General features: G+C 35.2%; 1 protein-coding gene across 10 annotated transcripts in view; it reads right to left on the minus strand.

The window, feature by feature from the left end:
- The window catches only part of SSBP2 (single stranded DNA binding protein 2), a 298,735-nt gene that overhangs the window by 179,060 nt on the left and 92,841 nt on the right, over window positions 1-26,834 (minus strand). For all 10 annotated transcript variants that reach the window (XM_029215894.1, XM_029215891.1, XM_029215885.1 and 7 more), the window contains one exon: window positions 22,352-22,436. In XM_029215894.1, the coding sequence (XP_029071727.1) occupies window positions 22,352-22,436 (85 nt within the window). The remainder of the gene's footprint in view (window positions 1-22,351; window positions 22,437-26,834) is intronic.

The following is a 26,834-nucleotide window of genomic DNA, read 5'->3' on the forward strand; positions in this document are numbered from 1 at the left end:
ATATTTTCCTGTGATGAAAACTTTTAGGATTTACTCTCTTAACAACTTTCATTTATAACATACAGCAATGTTAATTATATTTATCATGTTGTACATTACATCCCTAGTACTTCTTCATCTTATAACTGGAAGTTTGAACCTTCTGACCACCTACATCCAATTCCCCCTCTCCCTACCCCCTACCTCTGGTAACCATAAATCTCATCTCTTTTTCTATGAGTTTGTTTGCTTGTTTGTTTTTGAAGTATAATTGACCTATAACACTATGTTAGTTCCTGTTACACAACACAGTGATTTGATATTTCTATACATTTCAAAATGATCACCACAAATCTAGTTACAATAGTCACCATTCAAAGATATTACACAGTTATTGACTGTATTCCCCACACTGCATATTTCATACCTATGACTCATTTGTTTTGTAACTGGAAGCTTGTATCTCTTCACCTCTCTCACCTCTTTCTTTCCTCCCCCATTCCCCTCCCCTCCAGCAACCGCCTGTTTGTTCTCTGTATCTATAACTCTGTTTCTGTTTTGTTATGTTTGTTCATTTGTTTTGGTTTTTAGATTCCACATACAAGTGAAATCATGCAGTATTTGTCTTTCTCTGTCTTACTTATTTCACTTAGCATGATACCCTCTAGGCCCAATAATGTTGCAAATGGCAAGATTTAATTCTTTTCTATGGCTGATTAACAGTCCATGGGTATACATATACCACATCTTCTTTATCCATTCATCTGTTGATGGACACTTAGGTTGCTTCCATATCTTGGCTATTGTAAATAATGCTGCAATGAACATAGGGGTGCATATTTTGGAATTAGTGTTTTTGTTTTCTTCAGATAAGTAAAATTGCTGGATCATATGGTAGTTCTGTTTTTAACATTTGTTATCACAAGTAGTTGCTGGAGGAATTTAGTGCATCTCGCATAACTCTACCGGGAGGGGACTCTTGGAAGTTTGCATCTGTTTTCCTCCAGCCCATCCTGCCTGCCCTTGAACCTTCATCCTTTCCCTCCAGCCTTCCCCTGCCCAACCTTTTTTTTTTGCTTTTTAAGCTTTTGCTATAATAAATCACAGCAGTGAGCATGCCTATATGCAGGGCTCAGTGAATCCTTCTAGCAAATCACTGAATTTTCAAGTGGTCTTAGTATACTAACCCAACATAGGCTGTTATGTTTTCGTCTCATTTCCACTAAGTGTATGAATATTTCATCCTTAGGACAAATAAACTAGTAACAGTATTCTGAGTCTTGTCATTTCTGATTAGGGTTGTCTGAGGTTCTCTATATAAACAAATGAGCAAAAGAGGAAGATTAATAATAACTATACCATATTAGAAAAGGAGAAAAGTTAAATAAGATGTCAATATATACATATGAGGGGAAAAATACTGCTTGAAACAGAATAAACTGAGATGTGACTTGGGAAAGGGGTCCAGAGGAAAGGGAGGAAAGGAAGGAAACCTGGAACATAACATTTCTATGAAGAAGGAAGAAGGTGGTAGATGGAGACATTGAGTCCAGTCATTCTGCCCTTGCCACCATATTGGTGCAGAACATCTGGGTTACTAAACCCAGTGAAGAGCAATAATTGACATCTGAAGTACAAGTGGATGAGTACTTAGTAAATACTTGTTGATCAAGCTCAACTTTCTCGTAAAACAGTTACAGAGTCACCAAGTTTTCAAGAAATTATGAATAAATGAGATATTCTTTTCAGAAAAAAGTTTTAAAAAAATACTCACTGACAAGATGCCTGGGAACTTTACAACAACTTATTAGGAACAAAAAAGAAATGAAGGATACATATCAAAAAATCAGAACTTTAAAAATATCAAATAGTAGCAAATAAACTCTTACATGGGCAACTAATAAAGTAAAAAAAGATCTTTAAAGGTAAAAAGACATATTTTGAGATAAGAAAATTCTGACCACAAAACAAAACAGGGAATTAGAGCACGAGAGGTTCAAATTAGAAGTTAGATAAATCAAAAAACAATTCAAGCCCTTACCAAGAGTCTTTAAACCAATCATAAAAAGTTCTTTAAATAAACGAAAAACAGGAAGTAAGATTACAGCTGGTCCACTTAATCTTAGTAAAAGTAAATGCACTCATGGGTGAAAAGTATATCGGGAAAGGTAATAATAAAATCACAATTTGTATTGAGTTTTACATTTTTCAGAGATCATTTATACATAATATCTCATTGAGTTTTACAGCAACTCTATAAGAGGAACAAAGGTCTTAAAATCCTCTTTTAAAAGTGAAGAAAGATGTCCAGCTAGATGAGTGATTGATTCTAGATGAGTTAACTAATAAAAGAAGAGATGACACTAGGGCCCATATTTTTCTAATTCTTAAAAACGGGATTTCCTTTCCCCACCAATGTATTTCAAAATGTGTCTCTCAGAAGTTGCCTTAGAGATATGTTTGCGGTGAGGAGGAAAAGGTTGAAAAGAACTATCAGGCTCTAGCCAGAAATTTTTGAAGAATTTATCAGAAAGCAAATCAAAGTCGGAACTGTGGACCTTTCAAATAAAATGTGTAACCCAGTAAGTATCATAAACAACAGAGATGAACAATGTGATTATATATTGAGGGACCTACTCATACATTTTCCACATAAGATGTAGAAAGCTGGAAACAGTATCATTTCCATCCTTACAACAAAAAAGGCAGTTAAATTACAAAACTGCAAATTTCCTTGAACCCATCAGAGAGCTCATCTAAAATACAGACAGACACCTCCAAGGAGAAACCTAATGTGGACACCTGATAATCTGAAGCAGAGGCCAGATGGAATGCAAGCTGGTAAGAACCAGCTAAAATTTCCAACAAATTCCTAAAGGCTCAGTGTGAACTAGCATGAGACTGCAGAATCCCTGAGAGCCAGAAACGTCAGGGGAATGCTCATCTAGTAGTCACAGACACTTCTGCACATAACCTCACAAGATGCTCACAAGAAAAACTGGGAGAAAGCAAGAGACTGGAGAGACTCCCTCCTGTAGCAGGCCTGGAGGAGAGGAAAAGCAGCTACTGCAGGGCAGGGGAAGCACAAAGCTCCATCTAGTCCCCTCTCCCCCAAGAAACAACAAAAACCTATAGACCTCAGGGCACAGGCGAAGACCTGTAAAGAACAGGGAAAAAAAACTCTCCATCCCTGGAGAAGGAAGGGGAGAAAAAAGTCCTGAACCAAGACTATTAGTGATCCCCTACCACTGGGATAGGACAGGATTATTCAGAATGTGACACTCTTGAGACTCAGGGAAACAACCCCTGCCTAACACTGAGGCTGAATCAGAACAGAGAATGCCATTTCCTGCCCAATACTACAAGGCTGGTAAGCGTCAAGCAACAAGCCAACCAGTCAACTTCTAGGGGAGGTGCCAGATAGAAAAAAGAAACCGTCTTCAAGGCTCGGAAACAAATAGAGGACTTGGAACTAAAGGCAGACTAGATACTGAGTAAAACCCTTGAGCAAACTGGCCTCCATCCTGAACACTAAGTAATGCTAGAGAAATTTGAAGTCTGTGGCATGTTGATACCAAAGCAACAACAAAATCCAAACCCAGCTCAATCCCTGACTAGATTAATTTAACTGCTCTGCCCACACATTAAAGGACTAGAAGAGATCTGTCACTCTCCAGGCATAAATTTTACCTTAGCCTCTATTGTCCTACACAAGTTGTTTAGCTTTCAACCAAAAAAATACAAGACACACAAAAAAAGAATGAAAAAAAGACACACTGTCAACCAACAAAGAAATAAAAATACATATTGATATGATGATGTTATTGGAATTATCAGAAAATTTTAAATATCTAGGATTAATATGCTAGCAGCTCTAGTGGAAAAGATGGGCCACAAGCATGAACAAATGGGAGATTTCAGTAGAAAGATGGAAATTATGTAGGACAATCAAATTAAAAGGCTAGAAATAAAAAACCTAGTAACGAAGATGAGGACTGCCTTTGACAAACTCATCAGTAAACTCAACACAGTGAAGAAAGCATCAGTAAACCTGAAAATAAGTCAATAAAAAGTACTCAAACTGAAACACAAGAAAAAAAGAGAACAGGGGCGTTGCCTGCCAGTCCAGTGGTTAAGACCCCATGCTTCCACTGCAGGGGGCACGGGTTCGATCCCTGGTCAGGAAACTAAGATCCTGCATGTCACGCATGGTCAAAAATAAAAATAAAGAGGACAGATCATTTAAAAGCTATGGGACAATATCAGAAAGTCTAACATATCTGCAAGGAAAAGAGAAAAATAGAGGACAGAAAAAATATTTGAAAATATAATAGCTGAGAATTTTTCAAAATCGATAAAAGACAACAAAACACAGATCCAGCCTGCCCGGAAAACATCAAGCAGGATAAAAATCCTACCTAGACACATCATAATCAAATCCCAAGATAAAGAGAAAATCTTGAAATCATCCAGAAATAAAAAGACATATTACATACAGAGGAACAATGACAGGAATTACTACAAACTTCTCATCATAATTTACCATACAGAAGACAATGGAGTGATAATTTTGACAGAGGTATCAAACATCATGGAGCAAAGACAAGCCATGACTACTTCACCCTGTCCAAATTCCTCAACCAAGGAACTCTTAAGTATAATAAATGATTGCTTTACACCATTACTTTTTTTTTTTTTTTTTTTTTTGGTACGCAGGCCTCTCACTGTTGTGGCCTCTCCCATTGCGGAGCACAGGCTCCGGATGCACAGGCTCAGTGGCCATGGCTCACAGGCCCAGCCGCTCCGCGGCATGTGGGATCTTCCCGGACCGGGGCACAAACCCGCGTCCCCTGCATCAGCGGGCGGACTCTCAACCACTGCGCCACCAGGGAAGCCCTACACCATTACTTTTGAGGGGTAATTTAGTTAACAGTGGTCTACACATCCCTACTTCTACTTTTGTTTCCTCTATATTGATACCTGAGTGGACTTTTAGAAACACAATCAGATGTTTTTCCCTCTGTAAAGTAAAAATTCCCATCAGCTTCAATTTGCCCTCAGAGAAAATCAAAACTTCTTAACTGGGTCTTCAAAATCCTCTCTGACCTGGTCCCTGCCTACTGATCCAGTCTCACCTCTCAGCATTCCCCCTCATACCATTTGTTCTAGCCATATCAAGCTACAAGAAATCTCTTAAATATACATACTTAGTCTTACATCTGTATTGGCTTATAATTCATCAAAATTAGAGAGGCTTCCCTCTGAGCCAAACCCTACTATGATTCTTAATAACTAAAATTGTAACTCCTGTCCCACCAAAAATACGAAGAAATCTGACTCTGCCTTTATTCTCCAGACATATGTGATGCCAAGCAATAACCTGATATTACCAGCACTGCTCTTATTCTTCTGAGGACAGTAACAGTCTTAAAAAGTCCAGAACCCCACAGCAGGGTTGGCATTTGGGAATGTATAACAAAGAGAGTACTTAATGCCTGATACTTGAAGTTTAGCCTCTGCCAGTGGGACCATTCTCAGAGGGAGGGAAAAATGAAGAATGCCCCATCTCTTTTTTCCCAGGCCCGAAATTGTAGGCTAATGATGTTAGCCAATCACAAGTCCCTTACATCACTAGTTAAAGGTTCAATGGTGAATCTCATCACATCATTTTTACTTTCTTCAGGACTGAAAGGGGCAAGTTTCTATTTTTTCCTCTATTCTTCAATGGAAAAACTCTTTAACAAGAACAAGCACACTTTCTAAACCAAAGGGCCTTTGCGCAGGGATTTTGAAAATATTACGTGTTTTATTGTCTAACTTCTGGAAGAAGGCAGAGATCCTCACAGCCGTGTGCTTAGAAACAACAGGCAGTCGTCACAGTCTGTTGATACTATGGGGAAAGAGAGGAAGAGAAGGAAGGAGGGGAGAAGAGGGAGAGGAGAGGGAGGCAGAGGGAGAGAGAGAAAGGGATAGGGAGGGAGGGAGGGAGGAGACAGAATGGGGAAGTCAAGTCTGAGAATGTCTGCCTCAGGAGAGGATTTTTACCAAGGACAAAAGCCTTTGTACATGCTGCTCCCCCTGTCTGGAACAATCTTCTTTCAATTAGGTTTTCACTCAACTCATTCCAAAACTCTCTGTCAAAATTCAGCTACAGGCTTCCCTGGTGGCGCAGTGGTTGAGAGTCCACCTGCCGATGCAGGGAACACGGGTTCGTGACCCGGTCCGGGGGGATCCCACGTGCCGCGGAGCAGCTGGGCCTATGAGCCATGGCCGCTGAGCCTGCGGGTCCAGAGCCTGTGCTCCGCAACAGGAGAGGCCACAACAGTGAGAGGCCCGCGTACCGCAAAAAAAAAAAAAAAAAGTTCAGCTAGACATCTCTGCTTTTCAACAGTCATCAAATACATGATGGGCCCACTCTACTCTGGCATTATAATAGGTAGTGGGGATACAGAGGGGGTTACGGCCTCAATTTTTCTGCACTCATGAAGAAGGCTAACAAATTCCAATCTCCTCCTCCACCTGGAAGCCTTCTCTCACTTGCGAAGGCTAAGTTTAAAGCCCACGGCCTGAATGTTTCCATAGTATTCTGGGTTTATTTTTCTGTCACAGATCATTTTATTATAATCATCTGTTGACCTATCTCTTCTATTAGACAGAAGCTCTGTAAGGGTTGGGACTCTGTTTTATTGCTATCCCTTTAAGACCTAGACTTTTGTCTGGCAAGGTCAATAAATATATTTTTAATTAAAGAAGGAACAAAATAAAAAAAGAATGGTTTGAGATGGTCTAACTGCCTTTTTAAAAATAAAAGAAGATGTAGATTAGATACTAGAAATAAATCACACATAGCAATAATTTTAGATATTTCTATCTGTGAATCACAAATAATGCATATCATACACTATAAAGCTCTACAAAGTTAAAGATCCTGCACATATCTTAATTAAACAATAAAATTCACACCAACATTTCATAATACTTCTGGCATTGTTATAAATAATTCAGAATCATAGGAAAAGGCTGTAAGGATCAGCTGAGTACATGAGAGAAAGAGGAAAAAGGAGGGAGAAAACAAATAATTTGGTAATCAAAAATTTTTAAAGGAAAAACTAAATTCCTTACAAATGATTTTGCCTATTTTTCTTACTATAGCAACAAAACAGTACAGTAGAATAGATATTAAAGTAGCACAGAAAGGCAATTCTTTCATTTAGGAATGCTTTCCTTATAACTCTTCATATCTGGTTACCTTTGACTGAATATGCTATAAATATTAAAGAATAAAAATATCACTATTTAGGGTATACATTTTTTAAATACAAAAGCAAAGGCATTACCCTATTGCCCAATCTATCTATACAACTGACCACATGTAAATGAAACACTTATGTCAGTGTTTTAAACCATCTCTGGATAGCAGTGAAAAATAGTAAGCTAAATTAAAGTAGTCTTTAAGGATATATTAGTCGTTTATTTCATTAACAGATAGATCCTGAACTTGGAAAAATCAACCATTATATATTTCTATATATATTGACGCCTTTGTTGGTAATTTCCATAGACCCAATTTAATAAAGTGATCCTATATATAATATATATTCATTTTTTCAAATGGTATCTGCATTTATAATGTGAGCTAATGCTGTAACAGAAATCAATCTGGCAGGATTAGAAACAGAGCAGGGAGGCAGGTGTGGCCAGAAAAGAGCAACAGAAGGAATCCTTCTGGTTGTGTACCTTGACTGTGGTGGTGGATACATGACCTACAAATGATAAATGTCACACAAAACTAGAAACACACACATACAAATGAGTACAAGTAAAAGTGGGGAAATCTGAAGTAGATTGGTGGATTCTGTCAAGACATTGGAACCAAGAGGCTAGAGGACAGCACCCAGAACACAGAGAAATACTCCCAGTGAGGGACTAGGCCCTCATCAAGGTACTGGTTACAGGTGTTCTGCTGGATATCAAACCCAGTTATTGTACTAGTGTTTTGCAAGATGTTACCCTCAGGGGAAACTAAATAAAGGGTACATGGGATCTCTCTGTATTATTTCTTACAACTGCATGTGAATCTATAATTATCTGAAAATAAAGAGTTTAATTTAAAAAACTCAATCTGGCACAATAATTTCACACTTCACATCCCAACATCAGATATACTCGCTCCCTTCCCCATAATCCCTAGAGTCTCTTCATAATTATAGCATTAGTTCAAAGTCTACTATCTAATCATCTAAGTCAGGTCAAGATGCAAATGATGTTCTTGGGTACTGCATTTTGAATACAATTCTTCTCAATACAAAGACCTGTGAACTGAAGAGACAAGTTATCTACCTCCCACACATCCAAAATACATAGTTTTCCAGGATACAATAATCACAACAGATACTTCCATCCAAAAAGGTGCAGGTGGGGGTAGGGTCTAGGGGGCATGTAAATGTCACAGGTCTATAATAATTCTAATATCCAGCAGGGCACATGTAACCAGTACTTTGATCAGGCCCCAGTCCTACTGAGTGGGAGTATTTCTTTGTGTTCTGGGTTCTGTCCTCTTGGTTCCACCATCTGAATCACGTTTCCTTTTCCATAAAAAAGAAGCCCGTGTTTGTAACTGAAAACTTTTCTCAGCTTTCTTCCTGCCTACAGAGATCCAAAAGTCTCTTCATTTTGTGTTGTTTCATTCCAAGTCCAGGCTGATATAATTGTTTTTAAAATTTTATAGGTTTCTTTTGTATCAATTTATGAATCCACTCATTCAGGCAAAAGCCATGCCCACAGATCTCTTTAAAATAAGTCCTTCTCAGCCTTGGGCAATCTGTGAGGCTGCTGTGGACAAAGCCCTTCGATTCTTAGAAGCTCGTTTGTTTAACACAGAGGAACTAGAAGGCACATCCTTAAGATAGTTGGAGAGCTTTTTGTGTGTCTGAAAGAGTCCATGAGGACCACCTCAAATCTTTCTGAGATCTTAAAAAAGATTTTATAGCTGCACCTTAGTTTCATTTTTGCCTTGAGACCACATTTTCCTAACTTTATTCTGGATTTGATATTTGTTCTGAGGCCCTTTCTTACTTTGAGAATCCTTTGCAGGCTGGAAAAACTGTCCTGGACCCCTTATATTTCCTCCAAATTCTGCATGAAAACAAGAATTCCTTTTTTAGCTCATCTCTCTCCATCCATCTCTCATGAGATATACCTAAAAGAAATGGCTGACAACACTTTAGACATTCTGCCTGGAAATCTCCATTGCCAGATCTATCCGTTAAGTGTATTTTCTCGTTTCCATGCTACCCTGAGTGACAGTTTTGCTAAACTTTCTGCCACTAGATAATAAAGGTCTTCTTATTTCCAGCTTCAAATAATATTGTCATCACTTTCTTTCAAGTCCTCACCAGCCATCACCATGAATCCCTTCCAGGTTTCATGAATAGTCTTCTCCACCCACCGGCTGGTCCCATGTACTTTTAGCTTATGTTACAGCAGCACCCCACTTCCAGCTAGCGAATTATGTTCTGATTATCTATCGCTGTATAACAAACCAGATTTAGTAGCCAAAAAAATAATAACCCTTTCATTTTGCTCATGCATTCTGTAGTTCAGGACTTTGGACAGTGAATAGCAGAAATGGCTGTCTCTTCTGACTCCATGATATCTGGACCTCAGTTGTGAAGATCCAAACAGCTAAAATTAAACTCTATTAGCTAAATGTCTATCAGAAATAAACATGGTACATTAGCTTGCATAATCTTGCTTATATTTTTTTTAAGCAGGATAAGCTCAATTTGGCCACAAGGCTACCATGAGTTCAATTCCAGGTAAAATGGCAACAAAGGCCTTAAAAATTAAATGTTTTGATTATAATACAAAACAAAATAAAGCTTAACTGCTTTAAAATTTAAATATTTCATACAGATAGGCACTGATGATCAGATCTTTTTAATGCCATCATTGACCATGTAAAGTGTTATAAGACACACTGTATTTTCCATTGAAAATTAAAATATTACCTGAGAAATCTAATAGCAACTACTCGAAGTTTTCAATATGATAAAAATTTACTTTTAATATTCTGGACCAGTTTAATTAAACAGCATTTTTTCTTCCACTTAAAATGAAGTAAAGAGATATCAAGAACTCATGAGATAATAAATTATTTTTAATAAATCTGATTGTTTACCTATATATTTAAATTGAAGAGTTATTTTTTTTCATTAGGTCACTAGTCTAATATATAAATTAATCTCTGACTTTCAGAACTTTCCTAAATATGAAGGTCTTGCTTCTGATTCTTACTCTCTTTCTCTCTGGTTCATTATATAGAACTAAACTTTTAAAATTTTATTTTATTAAGTAGAAGTTATATTCTTATTCTTTATTTTATAAGCTGATCCTCAGGATGATTCATTAACAAAAAAAACCCTCCTCCTTTTTAAATAAAAATTACAGAAATAAAAACCTTAAACTGAATTACTGTTTACCCTCCTGAATTTGTTTTAACTCTGATTAAATTCATTGACTCTCCCCAACAGAAAGACGTTTCTTATGTTCTTATTCTTGACAGCACCACTGTAGTAAAATAAGTATCTACCTACTATTTACTAAAGGAAAAAACAAGCACCATTTTTTCTCTACAAATATTTAATGACAAGATCTATTATTCACTCTTTAGATTTCTAATTAACTTCCATTATTAGTAAAAATAAATAAGGTTTTACAGAAATCACAGGTGAAGTGAAAAAAAAACCCCTAAATTTTTTTTAATCTAAATTAATCAACCCTAGTTCCCTAAGCACCTCCCTTTATTGCTAGCGTAGTCTTCTGATATGAGTAAGGAAAGCATTGGGTGCTGTTTGTTCCTGACAGGTACTAACAGCCCATGAGATCTACGCACACAATTACAGAAAACTATATATAATTATCACTTCTTAAGATTCCTAAAATAAGGGGAAAAAAATCCTTCTGGCTCTTTTTTATTTCAAAGAAAATTACTGAGATAATTTTTTTCTGTTTCAATCTTACTATTACTTTAACTCCATGAAAATTTTTTTAAAAAGAAGAAGGGAAAGTATTTTAATCAAATAGTCTAAGTGAGAAGCAAATCAGGTAGAGCACTGACAGGCAATCTCATATTTTATTTTATCTTTTTACAGAGTTGATGTACCATATTATATAAGTTACAGGTGTATGACTTGGCCATAAAAAAGAATGAAATTTTGCCATCTGCAACAACGTGGATGGACTTGGAGGGTATTATGTTAAGTGAAATAAGTCAGACAGAGAAAGACAAATACTGCATGATATCACATATGTGGAATCTAAAAAATAAGGCAATCTCGTATTTTAAATCCATAAAGTGAACAATTTACTAATACTGGAGTAGTTAGGAAGGTCCTCGCTAATGAGGCAGAATTTGACTTGTATACTGAATGACAGGAGAGCTTGCAAAGGCAGAAGCAAGGGTAAGACGAAGGCCTACCTTTTCCCACTGATGGAAACTGTTAAAGTTGATTACTATTTAATAGAATTTAAATTTGGAAAAGGAGGCTGAGAGTTTATTCAGATAGTATCTGTAAAACTGATCTGAGCAAGTAGGTCCCTGAGCATTTCATTTGTTCTAGAAATGAACATCTCTCAGATAAGACAGAGGAACTCCGTAGATGCTCCAACTGGATGCACAACTTTGACATAAGAAAATATAGGAGCCGGCTAAAGGTAACTGAAGGGAGCAGTAATAAAAGGCAGAAAGCTTCCCTCACAGTAACACCTGATGTTAAACCTCATTCGCGCTGAAGAAACTAAGCCTAAACATTCATTAAGAACACAAAAGCTTAGTTACTCTCAAAGGTAGAATTAGCCTGAAAGTCCCAGCAAGTGGACAGGTGATGGAAAACTAAGCATTAAAAGGTAGTGGAAGAGCCAGGAGGAGAACCTTTGAGTGTCAGCTAGGAAAGTGCCCTCCTTATTTATTTTGCCCTCTCAGAGAGACCACCTGGAAAGTGAGTGGCTTCCAAGGATACCATGAGTTCTAAAGAACTGGGCAGTGGTGCCAGCTCAATCCTTTCTTGGTTTGAACTTGAAGAAGCGTGAGCTCTCATCCAGTCAAGAGAGGAGAATAATTCCCAAATAAGAAACTTAAAACACCCCTACCCACTTCACTCTCCCAACAACCCCTCGGAAAAAAATAAAATAAAATAAAATAATAAAATAAATAAATAAATAATCAGGAATGTGGACATGGAGGTAAAACCAGGGAAGTTCCATTTATATTTCAAACAAAAACTTGTGGAGATTCCTAAGTCTCTGCAAACTCCCAGTGTTTGTTTAGTTACTTCCTGTATGTCTCTGTAGCGAATGAAATGAAAACTCTAGACATAAACAAAGGACTAGGCACTGTGGGAGAAAAAAAAACTGACAAAGGAAAATGGGAAGAAAAAGTCAAAGGTAGTCATGGTTTGGAAGATAGAAGGGTATGCAGGTAGGTGGCCTGTGACGGAACAGGTCTCTAGATTTAACTTACAGAAAGCTCCCAATGTTCTTTCACGAGGATACTCCAGGTTAGAGCAAAAAGGAAGTTAGTCTGGTTATGTGGTTACGTGTTGATGAAAATGCATATAGAAATTATGCTCATAATTTCTAATACACATTAAATTAAGATATACTATTGTAAGCAATACAAAAGTCACTTTGTGATAGCTAAAAACATTCCATTTCCTTTCTGTATTTGGGCTTTTGTCCATACCATAATAAAAAATTATAACTTCAGCTCTGAAATATTTTTCTTCATTTTCTCTTTTCATATCTCTCTAAAGGCTAACAAAGAAAGGATGATGATCAGGAAGAGGGATAAGATAAGGTGATAAACAGGATAAGGTAATTATCAAAGGAAAGCAAGAAGAAATATTGACTGGATCACATATAATGTTCCCATGGAAGTGGGGGCACGTAGTTTAGAAACAGCATGCCTGAAGAATGTACATTCTTTCATCAAATATTGAGTACCAATTAAGTACAAGGCATTAGACTACCAAGTTGAACATGATGGATTTTTATAGTCTTCACGTATGCTCACCTCCTTTAGGTATGTGAATTTTTACACTGCTCTTTATTTAACAGGCAAGTCAATACATGCTTGCTAAAACAAAGTTTCAACAAAGAAGGAAGGCAAATATATTGAGATTTCCCTACCTATTAATCTGTTTCAAAAACTTCCGGAAGAAGCCATGGATCATTTAAGTCCACTTAGCTTTCCTCCAAATTTGAATCTACTCTCCCCCCAATCCAATTCATGACTGCTTTCTAAAATGAGATTGTGGCCTATAAAAATCATTCAGGCATTGACATAGCTGGAGTCTCAAAGTCTTGCTTCAAAAACCATAAACAGCTTTTGAATATCTTAGGAACTCAAGATAGTACCTTAACACCAAACACATTTTATTAGTTGCCCTAGGATACAGAGTTCACATTGGACACATCCAGATATAGTAAACAGATTCGGTAAATTTACTGGGATATGGAACACACCACTCATGCCATCTAAGCCAGACTAGCTAGTGTGGTAAGTATTTACCTCTCATTGTATCATATTTTTCCCCATCTTAATGCTACTCCCTTCCTTTCTATCACTCCTAAATGTATTTCTTTCCAAATTTCTATCCCCAGGCCTCTGTTCTTATTTTACCCCATTCCCTCATTAATTTAACTCACTTTTATAGCTGAACTGTCTTTCTTCCTTCCAAATTCCAGATTTCTGCTAAAAGTATCACAAGTCTCAGTTCATTAGTCATGTTAACTACAAATTATTTAAAAAATTTCTCTCTTCCTCAGTGCTTACAACTAGACAATCTCATCTTTTTAATTCTTCATTTTCATTCTTAATTTTCCATTTCATTTGCCACCATGCTAATTCAAGGGCTTCTCAGCTCACATAAGACCATTAGGATAGCCTCCTCACAGTCTCTTATCTTTAGCCCTTTTCCCTTCTTCAGCTCCTCTTACACAATGCCCTCAGATTAACTGTCCTAAAACAGAATTTACTATTTTTTGAATATGCTTGAAAAAATGACTCTCGAGTGCAGACAGAACAAAGCTTTCATCCAGTATAGTTGGAAAAGTACTCCATGAAAATTTTTGGAAAGCCTGAGTTTTCCAGGTTAAACCTCACTCAGTTTTTAAACAATGGCATGTCATATCCTTTGTGTCTCTGAGTACCGAGTTCCTTATCTAGTAGAATAACTAGGTCAGCCCAAATAAGCAGTTTTCAAACTTTTTAAAAGTTTTTGGATTGTTTTGGATTCTGACACTGTGAATATATAAAAGAGATTTTTAAAAAAAGAAGAAGGTTGCTTATTCAAGCGTTTTACCAAGAGCCCTTGGGAGAGAGTTCTTGAACCCTGCAGGGGTAGAAGGGAGACAGATGCAGAAATAGCTGTTGTAATGCTGTTGGAACATGATGAAGATGTGAACTAAGGTACCTGCACTGTGATCAGAGAGGAGAAGACATGTGTAAGAAATGCTTAGGCAATGGAATTGACTGGTTTTGATGACCACTTGGCGATAACAAGGGAGCTTAAAAGAGGATTCATTTATGGTATAGGTAACTAGTTCAATCGAGTTTCCATTTAATAAGAAAGAGAAAATAGAAGGAACTGGGAAAAAGTAAAAACTGAGCTGCTCTGGTTAAAAACAGAAAGAGGCCAAGGGCCTTCTGGTAGGATTCTCTCCCTCTCACTCCTAGGCACCATATGGGCCTTCCACTGCACCTCAGGATTCCAGGGAACTCAGCATGAAACCACTGAAAAGGATGATTTCACAGTTTCCTTACAGCTTTAAAATGCTACCATCTGTTAGCTAAGCATTGATCCCGTGTTTGATTTTTCTACTCTGGTCAAACAGCTCTTCTTACCATTCCTTAAACATAGTCTACATTGTTCCAACATCAGCCAGTTTTGAAACATCTCCAAAATAAATTCATGAATTTCATATCTCTAATAGAAAGTTAGAAATGCATGTTATTTTTGAAAGTATATTTCTGTTGTTTATGTTATGATGCTATTGACAACATAATCACAGGCAGTGCAACATCTGCATCAAAAATAGTAAATTAAGGCCTTTCCATCTTTATCTTTCCACATTCACCAGAAATTAGACTTTAATAAAAATGAATACATCAGTGGGAGGAAAGGGGCTTAAGATGAAGTTCCATGAAAATACATACTTTGAAATATAAATAAGGTCAGACCTGTTTTGTTTCTTTATCTCTTTTCCATATTAGCTTCTTCATTTATTTCTTTATGAATTTCACAATGTCTATATAATGCAGTAAATTATTGTAAGAGATATTTAAGTAAAGTAGAATTCTTTCACAGTGCTTTATAGTTTCCTTGATTGTCTCCCTTTATTCATGTTTCGCGTCGAATGACTGAAATGACATATTCCCTACCAAGAAATCTCAGGATCAAAATAAATGGGGAAAATAGCTAATAGTTATTAGCAGTACTTAGATGCCACCCAGAAGCCATCCTAGGCCGACGGACAAGTTGATAAGACACACGTCTCACAGGTAAAGTGGCGAATGTACTTCTTCAAATCAACACACCTTGCACAAAAACAAAACAAAATAAACAATTTACCTTACACTATAAGGAATATAAGGTGGTTTACACTGTTTATATATGGCAAAAGAAATTAAATTGGATCCTACAGGAAATGAAAACAAGGGTAGAAATAATATGGCAGATAAGAAGAAGGCAAAAAATGAATCTCATTACAGTGGTCCCTAGGTACCCACAGGGGAGTGGTTCCAGGATCCCCGCAGATAGCAAAATCCGCAGATGCTCAAGTCCCTCACATAAAATGCCATAGTGCAGTTAGCTCTCTGTAACCACAGATGTGGAACCTGCAGATACGGAGAGCCGACTGTATGTCCCTACCTGTTGAGCTGAACAACAGCCTATACAGTACTGACTGACAAATGTTAATATATACCTAGGATAGTTTTTATCATCTTAATGAATTTTAAATATAACTTTATTTGTTCCTAGCCTATTAAGAACTCTAGTTTACATAGACTGTTTAGAAAAATTATGGCCCAATGTGAAACTATTCATTCATTTGAGCATTTACTAATTATGTCTCTATATGCCAAAAATTAAATATATATCAAAAGTTATGTGTACTTACTCTCCATATTCTTACCTATTTCGTTCCATATTCTTACATATCTATAAATTTTGACTGGTCTAGCAATATAATGCTATCTCTACATGTACTTTACTATTTGATATTTCAGACTTCTTGAGGAAAGATCTCTTTTGCTAGATAAGCCCATAAGCATAGGGACTATATCTGTTTTGTTCACCACTACATTCCCTAGAGCCATGCCTCCCAAGATAGAAAGCCTCTGCTACCTGCTTTGATCCACTTATGTCTTTACAAGTTGCTGTTTTATCTAAATTTGTTTTAAAATACAAAGTGAATAAAAGTAGTATTAAATTACCTTCCTGCAACTACATATTCAGTTATACTAAAATAAGAAATGATAAACACTTATTAGGTAATATTTTATTTAATCATTCATTTATGTAAACACCAAACATAATTTGAACATCTCATGTCAGGCACCCTGCCAGGTAAAGAGCATGAAAAAGATAAATAAGACAAAGTCTATTCCTTGAAGAAGCTCACAAATTATTAGAGAAAACATTCTATTACAAAAATCTAATATATAGGGATATTCAGGATATACACAGAGGATGTTACAGGATAATGGCAAAGAACGCACCTAACTCTGCAGTAGTTTCTACACAAGTATTGATATTTTCCTAAATAATATGTAATTATCTGTAAAAAAAAATCTTCACAACATATAAAAACATTCTTCTCATATTATTTTATTTACATAATATATGTCTGTTTATATCATTTTTTAAAAAGTATACCATCACTATAAACCTGTAACATAATCCTTTCCAAATGCTACAAACACTGTCTTAGGCAAGAATACAAAAACCAGCCACATGTTATCAACAATTATGACTCAAGCCTATCACTCTACCTGAACATCTGAATGATGTGAAACATTTCCAGCTTCCCAACTAACAGACTGCTTCATTCTGTTAACATTTGTTTAACATCTATTACTTGACAGACTCTGGGGAAGAACAGGTCTGATCTTTCCTGCTCTCAAGAGCTCATTGTAATAATGTTATTCCATTACCGTCACACTGCTAAACCAATAATATATTTTGACTCTATCTTTGCTTTAGGACAATTAAGGAATCTTCTCTTCATACCAGAGAACTAAAATTATAATCACTGTATATGTTTTTCATTAAAAGTTTAGTAGTATATGTTGATATTTTTGCTAAATATTTTGGAAATAAATGAAATCAGAAATAAATTATTAAATAAAACAACTCATGTTAAGCTGTAACAGGAAAAAAATCCAGTAAACATTAACTAGCTCCACATAAAAGCATTGCCTGTGATTTCAGAGTAAAATAAAAACAACAGTAATAGGGAGAAAAGGAAAGCTAGTCCAATAAACTTTACAAGCTAGCAGGTATTATTTCTAATCACTTGAAATGATGGTTTACTTTTTAATGATAATATTGTAATATATAATAATAATTTTATAATTTAGATGAACCTGGTTTTCATTCAGGATAAAAATAACAGGGCCAAGCTAGGTATCCCCCAGCCATATGGCAAAATAATCATCTTATAGTAAAATCTCTCTCTTCTCTTATAAAATAAATTCTTAATTACTAAATTTTCCTCCGTCATTCCTGATCTTATTCTCTCCTCTCCTCTAGAAAATCAACAGGTAGACATACTTCATAGAGTCTGTCATAGCAGAGAAGAAACAAACACAGATTTGTTTGGAGACCATCCCTAGATTTTCTGCCATCAGTTCTTAAGGATGAACCATAACAATGTCTGGAAACACATTAGAACTGACCGTGCATATTCTTTTTCTAAAGTTAATTATTGTAACTGTTTTAAAATCTTGTTATTTTAAAATAAAAAAATACAGAAAGCCATACAAAATAAATTTGTGGCATTATGAAATTTTATAAAGCAAACATATCGTTATTGTAAAGTAACCACCACTGTGGTCAGGAAAAAGAGAACTTTGCCAGCCATCTCAGAAGCCACGGCCATGAGCCCCATCCCAATCATAACCTCTTCCTATCTCTCAGAAGGAACTATTATCCTGACATGTACAGTAATCATTTTCTTGTGATTTTTTATAGCTTTGTCATCCAAAAGTGCATCCCTACATACTATTAATTGCTGATTTCTAAAGGTATAATTATTTTACATTTGGTACTCCATATGGATGCTAAATAGTTAATATATTTTAAAATATAAATGCAAAGGTCAAAATCATCTTAAATGTTTCCCCTCTTTTTCTTTTTCTCACAATAAATATGAACAGGGTGATTTTTTGAGGAAAAAGATATTAATTAACACTTAACACTTAACACTTAACAATTATTTGGCAAATAAAATAATATGGTGACAAAAATCCATATTCTAAAAAGGCAATGATTAGAAAACAAACCAAAAAAAATTAAAAACCAAAAGCCAAAAATGTTTCTGGAATAATTATTACCAAAAAAGTTATTAGAAATTATAGAATGGCTCAAAATTACATCTATTCAGTTTGTATATCTCTCTTTTAGTATGCGCATTTACCAAAAAGGTCTTTCCTGAGCAGTGCTAAATATGCTTATGAATATAACATGGTTACATGAAAACATATGACCACCTAAAATTTAAATTTTATTTTACTAAAATTTTTATTTTCTAATTTTATTTTATTTATTATTTTTTTTGCGGTACGCAGGCCTCTAACTGTTGTGGACTATCCTGTTGCGGAGCACAGGCTCCGGACGCGCAGGCTCAGCGGCCATGGCTCACAGGCCCAGCCGCTCCGCAGCATGTGGGATCTTCCCAGACCGGGGCACGAACCCATGTTCCCTGCGTCGGCAGGCGGACTCTCAAGCACTGCGCCACCAGGGAAGCCCTATTTTCTAATTTTAGAAGAAAGATTAAAACTCACTGTAAGGTGAAATTTAATCTGCTTTAAAGTAACTTTCCTGTATATAAAGTTAACTACAGATATTTGGAAAATACAGAACTATATAGATAAAAATAAAAATCATGCATAGTCCCAGTATCAAAAGATAATCACTTTTAACACTTTAGCCTATTTTTTAATTAAAAGGATTATTCTTAATTTACCTCATTATGCCTCCACTATCTCTTTTTTAAAAAAATGGTTCTGAAGAACCTAGAGGCAAGACAGGAATAAAGACACAGACGTAGAGAATAGACTTGAGGACATGAGGAGGGGGAAGGGTAAACTGGGACGAAGTGAGAGAGTGGCATGGACATATATACACTACCAAATGTAAAATAGATAGCTAGTGGGAAGCAGCCGCATAGCACAGGGAGATCAGCTCGGTGCTTTGTGACCACCTAGAGGGGGGATAGGGAGGGTGGGAGGGAGATGTAAGAGGGAGGAGATATGGGGATATATGTATAGCTGATTCACTTTGTTATAAAGCAGAAACTAACAAACCATTGTAAAGCAATTATACTTCAATAAAGATATTTAAATATATATATATATATATAAAATGTATAACTGAATCACTTTGCTCTATAGCAGAAATTAACACATTGTACATCAACTATACTTCAATAAAATAAATTTTAAAAAATAAAAGAAAAAAAAGTAGTTTATCTTTCATTATCCATTCAATCTCATAGATAAGTGAAGACTAGAAAATAATGAGACTACTTTTTAAACATATCAGAATTTATACATGCAAGTATTTTTTTACTCTGAAGATGCAGCTAGTGAAGAAAATATTTTTCAGAATGGTTCCTTGAGAATTACCTTGAAATTCGGTAGGTATACATACTAATCACTATCTTAGAAATGGTCCCCAGTGGACTCTAATACAGCAATATTACGTGACAGAATTTTACCAAACTCTTATTGTTTGTTCCTGCTTTCTTCCCTGAGTCTTTCAAACTTCCATATTTACACATTAAACATGAATTATGTTGATCATTTTCAGAAATTGTCTACTATTAAGAATTCAGGAAATCCTACCCATGAAAATTACCATAAAAGTTTGCTACAGAAAACAAATGCATTTCTAAAAATCCAATTGCAATATAAGATTCTGTAAGTCAAACTCTATCTTTTCAGCAACCTCCATTTGAAAAAATTTAGAGATGTATTACCATTAAAAATAAATTGACTTAAAGGTATAATAAAAATGCCACCTAAGAAATCAAATCTCTTAAAACTAATGTTTAAGATAAAATTATGAAATATCTGATAAAACATGTACTAATTCATAACAAATTGTAAAATCCAAATACTGACTTTTTTCTAAACTACATTTTCTTAGGACCAAATTACATGGTAAGGGGTTATTCTTCCTATAAAATCTAATTTCACTCCTACCTCTGGTCAATGCTCATTTTCAAAAACCTTGAAATATTTAAGTGGGTTTCTAAAGTGAGTACTCTCTGAAATACTGAAAGCACCTTATGGATGCAAAATGATTACGATTACGATGATGATGATGGCTATGACAACAACAATGATGATTTATCTATGCTTCTAAGAAGGAGATACTAAATTAGTTCAGTGTTCCCTGTAAGATCTCCATGGTGAACAGAAGGCTGCATCTTTCTATACAATGGAATTTTGAAAAAGTACTTATGTAATTAATTTCTTAAGATGTAGATCCACAAACATTATACGTCCTTTACAGCAGAACACTGATACTATCTAATGTCATCTAGTTGTCAAAATCAGTGGTTATTTAAAAAACTTTTCCCATTACTGGCAGGCCAAACCTAGGCACGTCTTTCTTGATGTAAGAGACGGATGAGATGAGTATCTCACTCCAGCCAGAATCCTTACACTCTTCGTGGTTGGATCTCTGCTTTACTGTACAGCCATTACCCGAAGGTGAAAAAGGAGAAGGAGATTGTCCAAATAAATGCCGTGTCCTGGGCCCTGCCTTGTCTGCCTTTTCTGTACTTCTTCTTTATATGCAGCAGCATCTCTTTCACTCACCTTGTCGCCAAGAGCTAGTGTTTAGCACAAAGCAAGCTTTATAAGTACAATCAATATCAGATGAAGTAATCACAAGCCGTCTCACTTTAATCAGTTTGGTATACGTTTAAAGTATTACACAGTTTAGTATACGTTTAAAGTATTAAACAGTATTACAAGATGCCCAAGATTTTCACTTCTCTTAAGTCTGCATACTCTTCCTTGTGCTGTGTTTGGGGTTTTAATTCTTCTGGCTAGTTCCACTCTTCAGACTAAGGCTGAGGTATTTCCTTTGGAAGAACAAGTTCTTTTTCCCTTTTGAGCCCTGGTTCTGGTTTTAAAGGCTGTTTACACAGAATGATGCCTCCCTTCTACCAACTAAACATGTATCCTTCTGGTAAAGTTTAAGGTACTTAAAATCGATACTTCCTCAGGCTCCAGGCCCAATTCCACTTCCTCCACACTAAGGAAACTGGTTTTCCTCCATCCCAAACTCAATCTGCATGTCTTTTATGGTCAGTTCTGCACAGTGTTTTCCCAGCCCCTTCAAAACACAATCTCCTCATTCTTAAATGCTATTTTTCCCTAAAGAAAACCTACTCCCCCGCCACTTTTTGTTTTTTTTTTTTACAATTCTATTTCCTGATGCCATCAACTCTCTAAAATCACATTTACAGTTCTTCTAAAAAAACACTCAATATACATCACCTAGCCAAGGATAGGCCACTGCTCTTCCTTAAGAATTAAAAAAAAAAAATTCACATTTTCATTTTTGCCCAGACTCTTTTGCTCTCTTATCTTGTATTTCCTTTAATTTACAATAAATTTATTTATGGAACTGAACTCAGTGAAGGGGATATTTAGCCTTATGATGTGTAACTAAAAGTTGCAAAAGAGAATAATGTAATATTTCTATATATTTTTAAAATGCTATATGCAGAAGAGGAACTTTTCACTTATAGAATTCTTATAATGAATTTTGTGGAATAATTACTACTTAATTTTTATAAATCTGCAACTTCACAAATCAGGCACACTTAAAGATAAGAAACACCTTTAACATCCTGGAGTTAGGACTACTCTCTTATCCTAAGTTTCTTCAACAAGACTCACAAACCCATTTGTATTTCACTTTTAAAGTGATGAGCCTACTTCCCAAGACAAAAAGAATAATTTCTTAAGTACCAAAGGAAAAAAATGGATGGTCCAATGCATTTTTCAAGAACAGTGGTTAAGAAGAAAACTGACAATATAACTTAGTAAAATTATATAGTAACTTACGTAATCATGGAAGGCTTTTGCTTCACTTGAATGTTCACATGTTTCCCGTCTTTCTGGAGCTGCACAGTAGAGATCCCAAAATACACTAAAAAAGTAATTATGGTAACATTAAGAAAATCATATAATGTCAAATGAGAGATCACAATTCCAAAAATTAGAAGACAAATGTTCTTTACACAAAATGTGTTTTCTTCTTCAGGACAAGTATTTATTTGAAAGATTTAAATACAGACAAGGCTCGTCAGGTAATAATAGGGTATAACCCAGCCATTGTTCAGAAATGCTAAGATTTTTCCAAAATGAAAATTTAATTTAAAAAAATTTAGACTGTTATTCTTAACTGTCTATTTATATGACTTAAACACATGATTGAAATAATTATAATACTTTTCACAACTTCCCCATGAAGAATGAAAAGGTTTTAAAAATACCAATTTAAGCATTAAGGAATTAAAGTAACTTTATTTATAAAAGTGGAATTAATTTTTTCAAGATAATTTTGTCGTCCAATCCCCAGATCGATACCCTACCCTGACCGTTAAGTCACACCTGTCAAATAAATATATTTTCTTAAAATATCCTCTGGTTTTCCCTTGTAATTACAAAGACAGGTTAGTAATTTTGAAAATTAAAAAATTCACACTAACTTTCTTTTTTTCTTCCTACTCAAGAACAATGGGAAAAAGCAAGACGGAACTGGTTGAGAAAAAATAATTATACTGCTTACAAAACATATGGCCCCAGTCATCCTCCCATTTATAAAATTAACAACAAACGTGAGCAAGGGATTAAAAATCAGCAAAGCAAATGGCTGAAAGTACTGGCAATAAACAAAGGTAATTTTACTGATCAACAAGTATTTTTTATTATACATTTCCCACTCTATAGAATTGGAAAGTAGGCTAAGCTGAGTGGTTAACAGCACAAGTTTTGGAGTAGGACATATTTGAGACAAAAGCTGGCCCTGCCGTTTACTAGCTCTTTTTTTTTTAATCTTTATTGGAGTATAATTGCTTCACAATGTTGTGTTAGTTTCTGCTGTACAACAAAGTGAATCAGCTATATGTATACATATATCCCCATAATCCCCTCCCTCCTGAGACTCCCTCCCACTACTAGCTCAATTTGTTTAAACAGAGAGGAATTTCCTCCTCTATACAATGGGGTTGCTGAGAAAATTAAATTATACAAAATAAACACAGGGTCTTATAGTAAGCATATTATTAATAATATCATCAACACTATAATTAGCTTGCACAAAAGCTTAAAATGCATACATATTGTTAAGGCAGGTCATTGGGCTGAGGGCACAGTTAACAATGGTACAATAAAACTTGGTAAATCAAACTGGTCTCTTTGTTTTGACCCTTGAAGTCTCGTTTAACGTGGGTCTCTCTCCTCAGTTAGGATAAAATATTCTGTATGCCTTATAACACAATTAATTCAGTAAAATAAGATTACCCTTAGAGGTGAAAAATATGAAAGATTAAGTACTGGCGTTTATTTCCTTTTAAATTTCTACAATAAGCAAGAAATACAAAGCAAACAATAAAGACCAAATTAATTTAAATAAACTTCAATTCCTTTAGGAGAGTGAAAGCAGTTAGAAGTTGTACCTGACCTCCCTCTATCCCTTTTGGGATACAAAGTATAAGAATTATACATAGACAAGGATACAGCTTAAAGTTTTCCACTTGGATCAGGTGTGTTATGAATTACAGTATATTACAATTATTCTCATTTTCATGTTCTTAAGGAACTTAAAAGTTCTTAAAACCAAAATTTTATAATGGTTGTCTTTAAACTGTATTTAGTTTAATCACAGAATATTATATGCAATATTATGACAATGTTTCTCTTTATGGATTTAATAGAAGGTCAAAAATTTGCAAGAGCCAGATTAAGGATAATAAACCAAATTACTAAAGCAGATAACTTTATATATCGTATTTCTAACAATCCTACGTTACCTATACATTTTTTTCCTTGAATAAAGGTAAAGAAATATATCCTTTTAAACTCATTTATCCAAGGGAGAAATACACGGTTCTACAATAATAGAGACATCAATACTCTACTCTCAATAATGGACAGAACAAGCAGACAGAACACAAGCAAGGAAATAAAGGGCTTAAATGGCACAATAAACCAACTACATCTAATAGACATACACCGAACACTCTAACCAACAAAAAGCATACATGTTCTTCTAAAGTTCACATGGGACATTTTCCAGGATAGATCACATGTTAGGGCACAAATTAAGTCTCAACAGACTTAAAAAGATAGATATCATACAAAGTATGTTCTCCGACCACAATGGGATAAAGTTAGAAATCAATAACAGAAGGAAAACAGAAAAATTCACAAATTTGTGGAAATTAAACAACACACCCCCATGGGTCAAAGAAGAAATCAGAAGGAAAGAAGCTAGCAGAAGGAGATAATAAAGATTCAACCAGAGATAAATGAAATAAAGAATTAAAAAAAAGAAAATTATTAAACCAAAAGTTGGTTCTTTGAAAAGATCAACGAACTTGAAAAACCATTAGCTAATAGACTAAGAAAAAAGAAAGAAGACTCTAATTATTATAAGAAAAAAGAAAGAAGACTCTAATTATTAAAGATTCCACAAAAAACTGTTAGAACTAATAAATGAATTCAGTAAAGTTGCAGGATAAAAAAGTCAATATACAAAAGTCTGTTGTAATTTGTGATGTTTGTTTTTGTGAATCTACACTAACAATGAACTATTATAGAAATTAAGAAACAATCCCATTTACAAATACATCCAAAAGAAAAAAATACCTAGGAATATATTTAGCCATGGAGGTGAAAGAGCAATACACTGAAAACTATAAGACATTGATGAAAGAAATTGAAGAAGAAATTTAAAAAAACAGAAAGATTTTCCATGCCACGGATTGGAAGAATTAATATTGTTAAAATGTCCACACTACCCAAAGCAATCTACAGATTCAATTCAATCCCTATCAAAATTCCAATGGCATTTTTCACAGGAAAAATAACCTTAAAATTTGTATGGAACCACAAAAGACCCTGAATAGCTGAAGCAATCTTGAGAAAGAATAATAAAGCTGGAGACTTCCCAATTCCAAACTATACTATAAAGTTATAGTAATCAACAAATACAGACTTCCTCTCTCTACAACTTGACATGCTGGAGGCCCAGGAGCTTTTCAATTTCTCTAATCCAAAGCCTGAAACCAAAACACTATCCTTGAAATTGTGGTAGATTGATATTCATGAATAATGCTTTAGATTTACAGTCTCTTTATTCCTAAGCAGAAACAAGCGAAAAATCTCTATTTTAGAAATGAAGAAGATAGAGACTAAATACAGAGAAGCAAAACTTGCACAGTACTGAAATCTTTGTTCTTGTATCATTTTTTATTATTAAAATTTCCCCACCTAAGTTAAAAGAAAACACAGGATTCCCAGGTTGAGGATCTCATCCAAATACTTTTTTCCTTCTATCCTGAGGATGTGAGTCAAAGTGACTAGCTAGCTTTCAATTTCTCTAGGGAACATAGAAAGCAAAATGGTTGTCAGAGAAGTCTACAAGGGTGGGTAAACATGTCAGATGTGTCCCAGAAGATGGGATGCTAACGTAATTATATAACCTTCATGCCACTGGCAAGATCTAGAATTCTATGAAAATAAAAATTAAAAGAAGCAAAAAAAACCCTGGGGAAGACATTTTTTTCTGAGGAGCAAGTCATGTTATTATAAGTTCAAGTCTTAAGATAACTAAGGAAGTTATTTCTTGTTGACTGTCCAAAAAATACATTATCAATTAATGTTAGCTACTCTTAACCTATATTGAAGAAAACTATCCATTTGTAACGCTCCGGAGGGTGGTGAAATGTACATGTACCTGCTCATCACCTTAGAACTTCCACATACCTGTACTTGTATCATTCCTTAGCACTGCTTAATACTTTCTAAAATGTAAGCATTAAATTTTGCCCCACTATCATAAAATTCTCACATAATCCTGGAATAGTAACAAATTCATATTTTAAAGTATCATCAAAATAGCTTACATTTAATAAGTATGTGCTAAATTCAAGCATCATATACTAAACATTTTCCATCATTTAATCCTCCTATTATTTTCCCATTTTATAGATAAGGGAACTGAGACTTCAAAAGGTTAAATAATTTACCTAAGTAGCACACAAGTGGCCACACAAGTGCCACACAAATGGCAGAGCTGGGCTCAAACTTTTTATCTTACATTGTTTTGCCTCTAATGTGAGTGTGGTATTAAAAATTCTTATTTCAAAGATGCCTTATATTCTGATTATGGGCAGGTTTATACAGCTCTGGCACTGTGAACACCATCAGATGTTACAAGAGTGTGGTAGATAGATGCCTGTCCTGGATGAGACAGCAAACACTTTGTTATCCTACCTTCTACCCCTGTACTCCAACTCATTTCCTGAGTAACCTATGGCAA

The sequence above is a fragment of the Monodon monoceros genome, unplaced genomic scaffold, assembly GCF_005190385.1.
Source record: "Monodon monoceros isolate NGI ecotype Baffin Bay Population unplaced genomic scaffold, NGI_Narwhal_1 Super_Scaffold_12, whole genome shotgun sequence".
Classification (NCBI taxonomy): Eukaryota; Metazoa; Chordata; class Mammalia; order Artiodactyla; family Monodontidae; genus Monodon; species Monodon monoceros.